This window comes from Triturus cristatus, chromosome 2_2 (genome assembly GCF_964204655.1).
Source record: "Triturus cristatus chromosome 2_2, aTriCri1.1, whole genome shotgun sequence".
Taxonomy (NCBI): domain Eukaryota; kingdom Metazoa; phylum Chordata; class Amphibia; order Caudata; family Salamandridae; genus Triturus; species Triturus cristatus.
In genome coordinates this window covers 64399190-64413443 of record NC_140582.1, presented here as the reverse complement: position 1 = coordinate 64413443, position 14254 = coordinate 64399190, and the positions used below count along the sequence as shown (strand labels likewise).

Below are 14254 nucleotides of genomic sequence, written 5' to 3'. Positions count from 1 at the left end.
TGCAGGCCTTTCTAAAGTAATGAGTTGGCTCTCCCCTATCCTGGAAACAGGAAAGGTTTAGTTTGCATTTAGTCAAGGACTTTCAAAGGCGTCAACTATTGCCTTATTTTTTCAGTATTTAGATGTACCTCGTGCATGATTTGTTGCTAGTAATAGCTATCAATGCGAAGCTGATTATACCTCTCTGGTACATTAGAGAAGGACACCTAAACTGTAAATAACCACTATAAAACCATAACGGCCTGGGTGGATTCAGGTTGGTTCATAGTAGCTGGAAGTAGGGGTGCTGCAGAACCCCCCAAATAACCATGCTAGAGTTCTGAAAGAGAATGAGCATTAAAGATTACTTTAAATTTTGTTCTTATCTTGTCAGGTTTGCTATGTGTGTTTTGAGACAGAAGTCAAATGCCAAGCTTGTGTTCTCACAAATGGCTGTGTATTCTTTTTACATGGAGATTGGTTTTTACTTTTCTTTCTCTGACTACAAACTGAGAGGATTTTGTCAAGTGAACTATGACAGCCTTGCTGGTGTGAAAAGAGGGACTGCAGGATGTCATTGTTTCGAACACACAACAAAATAAGTAAGCAGTTGGAAAAACATAAAATAAGCTCTTTTTTGTGATTCTGAAGTGTGATGGAAACACAGACTTTAATAGGATCAAAAGATATTACGACACTTACTTACTGATGCGCAAATGACAAATATTCTCTGAAACTCGATTTCCACACGTTATCATTTGCGCACTAGATAGGTTTATCGGTAAAACTGTATGTCTGTGCAAATTTTGTGATTATTCCAGTGGAAAATGTGCTGTTAATGCTCGTTTGCTACCACACCATGCTTTAGTAATATATTTGTGAGGGCGTACTCTAAAATGCACCCTTATCAGGCTCATGCTGAATGGGCGTGGCTCATTTGCGACACTTGTTCTTTGTGTGATGCTTCGAGTTTTCAGAATCCCTGTAACTTCAGTGATCTAACATTGATGGTAGCACCCCCACTCTGAAAATTGTTCAAGCACCTCTGGGATGGTTGGTGCATAATGCCAGAGCGGAATACCCGTTATTAAAAATAATGAAACGCCTCTGAGTGTCTCTTGACTTCTTCTGTTTCAAAGGACACATCAACTCACAAATCCCAGCAGAGATTTACAAATCCCTACACCTCGCAGTGCACCTGAGACTTGAAGCATCTCCTCTACAGCCCTGATGCTAGAACCCTTACTGAAAGATCTGTAAAGAGAATAACTGGAAAATAAAACAAAGGGAAAAGGCAGGGATGAAATGGACGTGCAAGGGAGACAAAATGAGAGCTGAGCTGTATGATGGTGGGAGAAAGAGGTATCGGGTAGAATCAAGACTAGCCTGCCTTGGTAGTCAATAAATTCGGCATTCATAAGCATGGGCAGCGAGTTCCAAAGTAAAACTTCAAGCCCCAGCACTTAATGTTTTTTTTGCAAATAAAGTTCTAGGTTATTCTAAATTTAATAGCCAAGGTAACTGTACTTCAAAAGTAAATATAATACAATGTTACAGCAGTAAAGATGCATTTATGAATTACAGTAAGCTATCCGAAGGCTTATCATTTTGAACTATGTCAAGGTCGCCCCCATATTTGATAGCTATGATGGGCTCGTGAGTCTATCTATCTATCTATCTATCTATCTATCTATCTATCTATCTATCTATCTATCTATCTATCTATCTATCTATCTATCTATCTATCTATCTATCTATCTATCTATCAATCAATGATGGTCTCTTGGTGCTATTGAAAATCGAAACTGCCTAGAGGATCTCGCAGAGATGTACTGGACTAGATTGGTTGGTCTATTTTGTATTCTAAAGAACAAGTGGTTGGCTATCAACTGAATTTGAATGGGCAGGGAGTTCCAGAGTTTCACACCTTGTAATCTAAAAGATACTCTGACCCATAATCCACGGCTGAATTTTGGGACAGCAAATAGATGACGAGACGCTAAGCACACAATGTCTTAAGATGATATTGCACCATTCGTTTAATAAGAAAGGTTATGCAGTGCAAAAGTCTGTGCATCACACAGATACATTTAAACAAATCTGCTTCACAGAAGGAAGATTTAAAAGCATTTAGGCATCTATGCTGAGATTATTCACAATTATGGAGTCCAAAAGGGAATCGAGCTCTTTGTGTGTTTTGCCATCTACTCATGATTTGCAGGGCTGGCTTAAAATTGATTTAAATAAATCCAAACGGGACTGAATGAAGGCTTTTGCTACCAGGATCTTCTGTGCAAAATCTGAAAAGGGAATAGAATTTGAAATGGCTTTAAAATGTTTTTTTTCTCACTGTAGACATTTGATTAGTCAGAATCAAGTGTGAATCAATAAGAACAGTTGCCTCTGGCACTGGGCCACAAACTCTTGTCCCAGATAATGATGTGGACCTTGTTATGAATCAGCAGAAGCTTCATCAGCACAGATTCAGGATAAGGCCATTTTCATTCATCCACAATCGAAAGGGATGGAGAACCCGACAAAGACATTTGCCATTTTTCGCACTATATTTTCCGTATTGCTATGATCTCCATCTTGATGTACATTGAAATCTCTTCAAGTCGATGCTGCCTACCAGCCGGGTTTTATTTAAGGCATGTGCGTTGTGATTTGGCTAAACCATTTATTGAGATTGGTTTAATTAAGGGCGATTTAAGGCCAGAGGAGCTTCACATGCTCGTGTTCTTTCTGTGTCTAGGACTCGAGTCAGATTGACGGAAGCTCCTAATATCCACAGTAAGAAATTCATGGGTTCCCAGCGCCGGGGCAAAGCAAGTATCCTTCCACTCTTCTTTTAAAATTTTTCAGCCCTATTAAAAGTTTGCCCCCCTAAAAATCCCAGTAGGAATTTTGAGCCCAGGGCGACCTCACCTGTGCCCCCGCGCTATGACACTGCTTCCACTGTTACCGTTAGTTGGGCCTTTTCCAACCTACTACCTTCAGTTAGTACTAAAAATAATACTCATCTCAAAGATCTAACCAGCAGGGCAGTTCAATCCATAACATGGCTAATTATTTTGTACGCCGCTCCCAATCTGTAAAAACGTAAGTGCAGGAGTCTAAAGTTTTTCTCAGGAGAATGTTACTGGTGCCACTGGAATGCCAGGGTTAACAAATACCAAAGCTGCCTGCTTGTGCTTCCACCTCATGCCTCTTCTACCACCCCCATCTCTATGTCTCTTTATTTCAGTCTTGCAGACCCATCTTCATCTCTGCTTTCCTCCTTTGTCACTGTTTTCCTATAATTATTTTCCTCCTTATTTCTCTCTGTGTTCAAAGTCTGATGATGAAAAATAAGCCCCGGACCCAAAAAATAAGCACTTGTGCCCACCACCTGCAGCCACCCACACATGTTAAGTACTCTCTGCAATACTGGATGCAAGAATCAAAAAATAACTCTAGCTTGTTTTTTTCAGCAGATGGCAAAACCCCGAAGCGGAAAATCCAACAGGAGGAAAGAGCAGGAAGTCCAAGGATATCAGGTGTGAACCCCAATGTGGCATCTTAAATGCCCTTAACAGTGTAAGCTGCCATTGGTTAGTATATGTGATGCAACTTTCCAGAAGAGCTTAAAAAATAATGTTAATCCTGTGTACAGTCCCAAGAGATTGGGCGCTTTGGCTGAAAGAGACTCGTGATTTACTTTCTTCAGGTGCCCTTCAACAATGTAGAGAATTATATTCATGGCTTCTCATTTTCATCTTTCTGTGGGAAGCCTCAAGCTGCTCTCTCTCATTACACTGCTTTAAGGTGGTGCCTCCCAAGTAGTATACTTGGAAATATAATCAAAACCCCTTCTGAGGGTTTGTCCCCTACCGGAGAATGTGGTGACGTGAAGGGCAGGAATGTCGCAAAGCTACTACATGACTCCTGAGTAGTCCACTACTCTCAGGTTCTTAATGAGCACTGTCGCTGACATAACATATGGCATCAAAAAACACTAATTACCCCAACTTTACCAATGACTTTCAGTGGCTGCTGCTCATGATGCAACTAGGTAGGGTGGCAAGGGGGGCATAAATACATAAAAAAATATATAAAATAAAAAAATTATGACTGACCTGATGGTGCGTCCGCTCCATCTTCCTCCTCTCTTGACCCTCGACTGGCGCACACTACGCAGGCTCCCAGATGCCAATTCCAGCACTGCTGTCATGCTGGGAATGCTATTCTCAGCATGAGAGAAGCCCTGGGATTGGTCTTAGTGGCCTAGTTTGCAGCTCAGACAGTGCGTGGGAGCCTGTGGCTTTTCTCCTCCCGGCTGTAGAAGATAGCTGGGTGGAGAAATGCTAAGTGCGCATGTTGGTTTGTACGGCCTAAAACATCTGGCCAAACCATCATGTGCACCTATTAGTGCCCACAACTCCTCCTCCTGAAGCTCGGGAGGATGGCCCGGACCCGCCCTGTGACTCTGCTACTCAGCAGACGCAACGGTGACAAATAACATGATAATAAAATTATTTTATTATCATTTTCTTTTTCGCTGTTGCCTCTGCTGGGTGCAGCAGTGGGGTGAGGCTCCTTCAAAGTCCTCATTGATGTCAATGCTTTCCGCATCACAAATGATAGCATCAACTACTTGCACGTTTAGTGAAAAAGCCATTTTGAAATGGCACTGGGTTTTGATGTCACAGTTTGTATGATTTCACTCTGTCGGTCCTTACATGCCGCTGCGCATAGAGCGTGCCAATCCTGGCTGCCTGCCACTTTCATTCAAGCACCAACCCACAGGTCTGACTGTCTGTAGAAGGCTTCTGATGCTAAAGTGCAGTAGAGAAACAATATGTACGAGGGTGTAGGGTGGAAATCATTCGCAGTGCTGTCTCACTTCTGGCAGTTCAATCACACAGGAAAGTTAGTAGAGGCCACTCATGACATTTCTCTGCCAATACAACCATTACTAACCCACTGAAGTGGAGAGCACACATGAAACAGTCTATACTTCTACGCCATTTTATTGAGTGAAGTACAGTGCAGAGCGGACTCTGCAGCCATCTTGTGTTGCTGCAGAGTTTCCTATTGTACTGCAAGGAGAAGGGCTCAATTACTTGTACTGGAACCTGGGCGAGGTCATGGAGAAGTCTCTCCTGTGGCCCTATAATGAGAGAGGAGTGGAGAGGATGTAATATGTGATGTCATCACTGTTGACATGTGTATCTAATGTGATACGAACATCTAGAATTGTTTCATGTAACTTTCAGACTCTTTCATCAAAACATATACATCAAGTATATAACGATCCCCATGAAACATATCGGAAAAGATCTGCAAATCTGTCCGTCTGTAATGCAACTGGTGCTGATGTAATGTGCTCTGATATCTTTGGGTCGAGATCACGCTATATAAGAATGCAAAAAAAAAATGTTAACTCAGGACAAGAAATTGGGAAGCATCCATCTCTAGCAGCCTTCCAACATATCTTCAGTCAAGGTCCCAGTCAAAAACACGGTCAAATAGTGGACATCCACAGTTTCTACCTCAGTCTGCAACATGGCATAAACCTTCATTAGACCTGTCAGTGATGAGTTCCCAAGAACTACAATATTGTCCATGGGAGGGAACATTTCACATGACAGCAGACAATGCAAAATCTGCAACTGGAACTGACATTCTCGCTTACCCTGTGCTGAGGGACATTCTGTTTTGTTTGATAGGATAGGATAATATTTATAGAGCACACTTATACCCGAGGGTGTCAAGGGGCTGAACAGACAAAGACAAGGAAGCAGAGACGAAGCACATCTACAGCCACTCAAGATGTGAAGAGCCAGGTTTTCAGATGCTTTTTGAAAACTAGATAAGAGTCTGCATTGAAAATAAAGGTGGGCAGGGATTCCATAGCGTGGGGGCTGCTACCGATAGGAGTGGCTGTCTATTGCTGATGACCAACCCCAACTTTCTTCTTGCACCTGAATGTACCTAATTGGGTATACCAATGTTTAATTTGTAAAGGAATAAGAGTTGAGGCCCAAAGTATTCTTAAAATCCTGCAGCCAGCGGTATCAAATGATGGGAGTGCTGCGTGCCGAGACTCTGTAGTCTTGATTCCACATCATCCCTCTTTCACCCCTCACCAGACACTTCCTGCCTCGTTATCTCAGTCTTGCTTTCTTCCTTTGTGCCTTTTTTCTGTTTTCCTGTTCGTCCAGCTTTTCCCCTTGTGTGTTGCTCCCACTGTTGCTCTGGGTCTAAGGCTGATCAGAAAAATAAGTGCCAGTCCCCAAAAATAAGTGTAGAGATTGGTGGACTGGACAGACGTGATGGGGTTGCCTGCTAAATCCCTGGTCCACATGCTCTGTTTTGAGTCGGGTGGACCATCAGTTTCCCAACAGTGGGTTAAGAGCATTGGCTGCCCACCTTCTTCTATTTAGAGTGGCCCTCTAATATGCTTTTTTTCAGTTTGTCACCCCCCGGTCAAACCTGGCGCTCAGGAGCAGAAAAAAAGTATAACACACACACCCATGGGAGAAATATCACAGGGGGTGTGGAGTTATTTGTTTTATGTTTTCCAGAAACAAAACCACTTTGAGAGTTTGTTTCTGAAAAACTAAAATGTTTGGTGCGCTGTCACCTAAAAGACTGCAGTAATGAGTAAACTTTTAGGGCCTAATTATGAGTTGGCTGACTCGTGGGGGCACTATGGATGTGGTCCAGCCACCACCGCACCAGCTGTCCGAACCCCCATTCTGAGTTGAACGGTCTGACCGCCATTGCACTACCGCAGCCACCAGGAAACTGCAGTTCCCTGGGGGTGGCGTGGTAGTCAGGGTCTAGTAATATGCTTGTGGTGCCACTGTGGCACCGCCATGCATATTACGAGTTTCAGTACCGCCAGCTGTGTCATGGAGTTGTTTACTCCATGAAAAGGCTGCTGGTCCTTAAACAAAGGGATCCCTACATGGCACCCTGTTGCCCATGTGCATAGGGGTGCATGCAGGGGGGCACAACATGTGCCCGTGTCTACGTGCACCCCAGTTCCTGCACGGCATGGACTTTGCAGTCCATGCCGTGCAGGAACCTTTTTGGGTGTTCCCATTGCGGTACCCATTTTCAAAGGCACGCCATGGGACTGCCAAAAAAGGCCTGCCAGACATGAGAAACACTCGTAATCTGGTGGGCAGCTGCAAGTCTTGGTGGTGTGGGAGCGTGGCGGTGGCCTGATTCAGGGCCTGATTACGAGTTTTGTGGTGCAGGTGGTATGCCACTGCTGTGCTCCTGCACTGCCAAGACTCGCTGCCTCCCACCCACCAGAAAATCTTTCTCGTGTCTGATGGGCTTTTTTGGGTGGTCCCACGATGGGGCCTCTGAAAATGGTCACCGCAATGGCAACACCCCAAAAAGTTGGACTGTTAAGTCCATGCTGTGCAGGAACTGAGATGCATGCAGACATGGGGGCACATATTGTGCCCCCTGCATGCATCCCATGCAAATGGACAGGGCCCCCTGTGTTTCAGAACCACCAGATGTTTAATGGAGTAAAGACCTCCAAGTCACCACTGGCAGTCCTGAAACTCTTAATATGCATGGTGGTGCCACAGCAGCACCACCAGCATATTACTGAGGCCCTGACAGCACGCCACTGCCAGGGAATGGCAGTTCCCTGGCGGCTGCGGTGGTGCAATGGAGGTCCGACCGCTCAACTCGTAATGGGGCGGTCAGACTGTAAGTGCAGCGTTGGCTGGATCGCCACTGCCGCGCCCCCTTGAATCTGGAAGTCCTTGGATCGCCAGACTTGTAATTTGGCACTTAGTGTCGTGGCGGTGATTCTTGTGATGAAAGCAAGAGTGAATACACACTAGGGGGGCTAAAGATTTAAGGACCTGCGTGGGCCACCTCCCCCTCTTAATATCACAACACAAAAGAGGCCACGGGTCCAAAGAGAGCGGTGTAGAGTGCAACAAGGTCTACTCAACCATGTACCGGAGGGGGATCCCTTTAAGGACGGTTCCCCTCAAATACCAAAGGTGTCATGCTTCATCATCGGGGTGCCTCCTCGCGTGAAAGACCTAGTCTCGACGCGGGCTACAACCCCCTCGCTACGAGGGAGGAGCACAGGGATGTTTTGGTATGGTTGAGGCGGGATGAACTTAAACCCTGTGAGCTTGGTGTGCATAGTGAAAAGTGCAGTGCTAAGGTGAACATGGTTAAAACTGGCTACAAGGTTAGCTATGTAACAACTTTAATTGGCTACCTTGTGACAGAATTAAAAACAAATAGCCGATAACACAGCTGCCGTCATTAGAGGCTTCTGTGTTAGTGTATAACCAACATGTTTCGGCCTGGGGACCTGTTTAGAGTGTCATGGCCTTCATCAGGGTCAAGTGTACAGCTACTGCAACTGAGTGAAATACAAGCACATGTAAAAATTAATGTGCAGTGTTAACGGTGTGTTATACTGAACCAGTAATCCTGCTGTTCAGTATGTTCACCTTGGAACCTGCGGTGAGCCAAAAAAACATGCAGTATTTACAGTAAAGCAAGTGCAATTTAGACAGTGCATGAAAGACTAAGTTGAGCAGAAATGCAGTATATCCGCTTATGAGTCACAACACTGGACAACATACCACTATTAAGTACATATGAGAATTAGAACAAAGATGTGTGACTCACACTCATTGGTTAGAGAATTCGCCGCATCTGTCCTGGCATACTAGCCAAAGGGTACATGCGCCAAGCCAACCTAATAGTAAGGGTTGTGGTGTTAAAGTGGAAGAAGGAGATCAAAATAGAGTAATTGAAGAAAACCAGTATTGTGTGCCCGCAAAATGAACGCATTCAATTGGTGCTCAGAATGCGAGGAGGAGAGGATGGATAATGTATCCTGTTTGCGCATATCTTAAAGCTGGTGGCAAGTGTGACGTGGAGCAAGAGGATCCAATTGACCCAGACAAATTGTGTGGTAGATGGCTTTGGGTGCATGTGAGAGCATCAACAACGACATCCCAGTTGTTGCAAGGCCGGAAGCAAAGGGAGATCTCAGCTGCCGGTGCGGACTTCTGGGGCTGGCAAGGGAGAAATGGCAGGTGATTGGAGGCACTGTCATGCGTAAGAAGCATTGACCGGTGCTGGCCGGTGGGCGCAGGTGAGCAAGAATGCAGACTTGCATATAGAAAAGGCACCAACCCGCTGTGCTGTGTCCCGTAGACATGTCGAGGATGGCAACTCGCAGGGGGTATCCCATTAACAAGGGCCGGTGCTGTGCAGTGATGTACTGAACCTAGGGCACAGCCAATCTGTGGACACACCGAGAGATCGGGTGTTGCGCAGGAGGGCCTGGTCTGCTAAATGACCGAGATTGAGGCATCGGCACTGACCTGCTATAGAAGCTCTGGTGTCCCGCTGGGTGGGGCGTGGGTGCCGGCAAGCAACCACCTTTGTGTAAGCGCGTGGCGGAGGAAGGCCAGGGTGCTCGCTGGACCTAGAACGGGCTGGGTAGCCGCTGCTGGTGTCCCGTAAATGGGGGCCCGAGTTGATCAAACGGGTGTGTCCCGCATAAGGGGAGGCACAATGGGGCGCGGGTACTGGCCAGGCCAACCGATATGGCCCTCACGGTTAGGATGCGTAGCGGGAGTTGGACAGGGTGCTTGCTAGACCCAGGGAGGGGCATGGAGACATGTTGTGAGCTAGAGTTTTACATCATAATGGCGCTGCAAGGGTGACAGGGAGCCGGTGGAAAGTATGCTGGCAGAATGGCTCCGGGTGGCAGGAGGGCCAACTTACCGCTCTATGGTAGCGTTGAAGCGCACGGCACAAATCCGCAGGCAAGAAACACTGGGTGCTTGACCGGCGTATTTAAGTAGTGCCGATCATACGCATGTCAGGTGGAGAGAAGACTTCCTCTGGTGTGTGAGGGGAACCGTCCTTAAAGGGATCCCTCTCCGGTACATGGTTGAGTAGACCTTGTTGGACTCTACACCACTCTCTTTGGACCCGTGGCCTCTTTTGTGTTTTGATGAAAGCAAGAGTGCCAGGTTTTGAAACCGCTGCCTGGCTGACGGGAGCACTTATCACGTAAACTATCTTGTTTTCTTCTCTGTATTTAAGTCAGCGTTTTTTAAAATATATTCCAACGAATTCAGTAATCCAAAATGATCAATGCTGCATGGTTTCTTTTTTATTTACATTAAAGAAATTGCTTCTGCACCAATAATGTCTTGGTCATTCTTATAGTTAAGACTGTGAATTAGTCTCAAACCCAATGCATTTCGGGTCCTTAATGACCCTTCCTCAGGGATCTCATCATCCCAGTCTGTGAAAAATGAAATAAGAAGCTACTTGATTCAGTCCATATTCTTGTGATCTCACAGAGATTACCGCCAGGCCAGCCAGAACTATGAAATATGGCAGCCATCTGTTCATCAGGGTGGTGAACATAAAGTCCAATGCCACCCTGGTGAACGGCTTAAAGACCGCCAAGGCTTAAATCAGTCCCTCTGTCTGGAAAATCAGTTTAGATAAGATATATACTGTATTATGTACATTGTCTGTACACTTAGCAATTATACACATACCAGTACCTTGGTGAGATGGAGCCTCTTGGGAATTTCTTTAAAGTTCACACCCAGAGTGCACTCTGGGAATGATTAGGCCCATTGGTGCGCATGCTGTTTTACTCACAGTCTGGACAGAAGTCTTACCAACAAAGCATGTTGGTTACATGATAGGGTGCAAACCTGATGTAAAACTGCACCCCCTCTGGGACTGAAGCGCACTGGTGCTTGGCTCTAACTGATGTGACAGGTGAATACACGTGACAGCTGGAGAGCGTGAGCAATGCAGAAGCGGCAAAACGAGTTGGGAGAACACTAGGGACATCTTATTGGTTGATGGTGGCTAGGAAGCTGGTCTCAGACTGACAATAGGGAGGATGGGTCTGGCAAGACTGCAGATTAAATACAGTCTTAAGGCCCCAGAGATCAGCTAGCCTTTTTGGAAACTCTGGAGGTTTGCTTAATACCACTCTCTGATACAAATGGTACCTTGCAAGATGCAGAGAAATAATATGCCCAAAACAGAACTGCGCCCTGTGATGAGTGGCTACAAACACTCCAGGACATGAAGAGCACAGTCACAAATAAAGAAAATAGTCTGTGGGGGTGTGTTTCTTTTCAACATCTTGCTGCATCTGGATAGTCTATTCGCCCAAATGGGAATCCTCACCTCTGGCCTTTCCCTAATAGCCCATATGGCCTCCCACATCGGGGTGGTAAACAGGATGGCAGATTATATAATTTTTCCGGGGAAATAAGAACAGCTGGATATCAGAGGTCACTTAAAATGCAGATTGAGTTGGAGACATAGACAGATGTCTCTTTAGCTGGAGAGGGAGAGCATTGGGAGGTGTCCCATCGCTGCTAAATATGAACCACAAAAAGGTGTACATGGGGCATACCCCTGGGTCATGCTATCCTGGACTAAGGAACTAAATTAGTAAGGCCGCCTTCCTAGAGTCTACCCAGGTGGGAACCTGGGGCACTCCTGCTCTTAATAAGTAACCCAGGACATATGCCTCACCAGCATGTCCTTTGCTGCGAAGACCCTATAAATGGGTAGTCTCATCCGTCCTAACACTTTAAGCTCCTTCATTACGATTTAAAATAAACTTTTGACGAACAGATTACGCATAGACGTATGCGCTAAGTTTATAATTATAAACCACCTGAGCTACTTTACAGCGTTTATACATTTATACTCCTAGGGTATCTCTCTCTTTTATTATACAGTTAATTAAAACCGTAACATACAAACATCATATTGGTACTTATAAAATTAAGGATTAAAAGTTGAATACACATTATAAAATCTAGCAATACAAGATACATGTTAATTCCAAAAACAGCATTTCAGGTTGATGACAATATATCACAATTAGCCATTTAGTCCAAAAGGGAAGTGTGTAGTGCAGAAGGCAATAACAAAAATGTGAACCACAGAAAGGACCGTCCCTAGTTGTGTCTTAAGAGATGCCCAATTTAGTGGGGGCAAATCACAAAAATTGACGGACTGGCATCACACACCACCAGGTGTCATGCTTCATCATCTGCCAGTCCTCGCCCTCTAAAAACCGCGTTTGATAGAGGGTGGGCATACACCTGAAGACAGGGATGCACTTCTAGACTAAGTGGGGGCCCAAACAAAAAAAGGAGTGAGTGAATTTAAAAACCATCATAGTATACCTGAACAATTTTTATTCTATGGGGTTACTATGTGGGATTAAAATATATAAGTGCGGTGAGTGGGGACCTTATCATCCCGTCGCCGCTGTGAATCAGTGATTGTTAATAGGGGGTCAACATGTTTCTGCCTGTATTGTCCACTTGGGTACGTGGCATTCGTCAGGACCTTAAATATTGGGCTCCAATCTTACCACTGGGGGCGTAGGCCTATAGCCAGCTGCCACCTGTTTAGAGAAACCTGTAAGAGAGAGGGGGTGAGACAAACATAAAATACTCAAAATGGTTGTCATTTGGTAGACCTTGATGTGTCACAGTCACGCTCCATACTTACTGCTCTCTCCTAAAGTGAAAAGGTGAAAAATGTTTATGAGTGTCAGGCATCTGTGTTCACTCTGACATTCATGTGAAACAAATATAGAAGTCTTACCCTATTGGAAAAACCTATTTGCCCCATGGGAGGGGTAGGGGGGAAATCCTTGTGGCCACATTCTGGTGGGAGACGATAAAGGATGAAGACAAAAGGGTTAAAAACCAGACTGGTTGGGAAGGTATATCAAAGATACTGAATTAGTTAGCAGAAAAAAAACCGTCAGGGCGTGCTTGGTCTACTATAGTTTCAACCTGTTGGAAGAAGAAATCAGAACAATGACTTACAGTTCAAGGCGTACTCACCGCTAGAAAACCTAGTGCTGCATGCGTCCAGCCTCCTCCCCGGTGACATTAAGTGTAGTGCGCAGCAAGCTTTTATACTGTTGGGTGGGGTCGTGGCATGCGATATGGGTTTCAGGTGAGCGTGGCGCACAGTGATGATGCTGCATTTCCTGTGTCCTGACCGAAGCATGCAGAAAGGACTGCACGTTGCCTGTTTGTTGCCTGACCCTCGTTGGGGTGTGTCAGCACATGGCGCTGCTCTATGACACGCCGCTTCCTGTGTCCCGTCATTACCTCAGATGATTTCCTGGGGTGGGGCGGGACCAGCTGTGGTCCAATGAGATCGCCTGCCATACACCTACAATTAGTGCACAAGTTGATTTTACAGCTACCGCATGATTGCTGATCAAGATGATTCTAGTTTTAGGGAGTAAGGGAAACTGCGTGTAGCTCTATTCACATGTATTACTGTGTCTATTGTTTGTGTTTATTGTCTTTATAATGGGTACTGTTAAAGTGTATGTTTTAGTGAGCGCTAAGGGAAGTTACTTCATTTGTAGCCATGGGATATCATCGTTCAATCCGTTTTTCCATGTCCCAAGGCGAAACACCCAACGCTGTTCTCTAACATGTAAGACATGTGAGAGGCAGCCATTGCGCTTCTGTACTACTTCCAGTACCGTCCATCTTAGATCTTTATCAGAGTGTTCTTTCTCAAGGAAGTGTTTTGTTAATTTGGTGTTATCTTTCTTCCTTCTGATAGTGCTCCGGTGCTCACTAATTCTGATCTTTACATGCCTAGTAGTCATGCCAACATACATGAGTTGGCAAGGGCATTTGAGTAGGTACACTACATTTTCTGTGTTGCAGTTAGAGAAGTTCTTCTGAGTCCATGGCCGCTCAGTACCTATGTCCACTTCTTTTGTGGTGGCCGTGAATTGGCATGATACGCAATCGCCACAGGGGTAATGTCCAGTTGGTCGTTGGTGGCCCCATAGTGTCAGTTGGTTGTCATCTGTAGCGGCTGGTGGTTTTGTATGGACTAGTTCATCCTTGATGTTCCTACTGCGTGTGTACGCAAATAGGGGTTGGGTCCAGACTTTGTCGGTGGTGTTTAATATGCGCCATTTCTTTTGAATAATGTTCTGAATTTTGTTGGACGCTGGGGTAAAGGTGGTGACACACACCATCCGGTTCGCCGGCTCCTTTGGCGTATTTTCTAAAAGAACTGCCCGGTTGTTGTTTCGAGCTCTTTTTTTGGCATTCTTGACCAATTTTTTGGGGTAATTTCTTGCTCTGAGTTTCATTTCCAGGGTGTCTGCTTGTTCATGAAAGTCTAAAATTTCTGATCAATTTCTGCGGATGCGCAGAAATTGCCCTACCGGGAGGTT

The 14254-nt window shown here is 45.3% G+C and overlaps 1 protein-coding gene across 1 annotated transcript in view; it reads left to right on the top strand.

Moving 5' to 3' along the window:
- The window catches only part of MFHAS1 (multifunctional ROCO family signaling regulator 1), a 571050-nt gene that overhangs the window by 522237 nt on the left and 34559 nt on the right, over nt 1-14254 (top strand). Inside the window, exon 8 of the mRNA XM_085643040.1 lies at nt 3453-3518. Coding sequence (XP_085499166.1) covers nt 3453-3518 — 66 coding nt within the window. The remainder of the gene's footprint in view (nt 1-3452; nt 3519-14254) is intronic.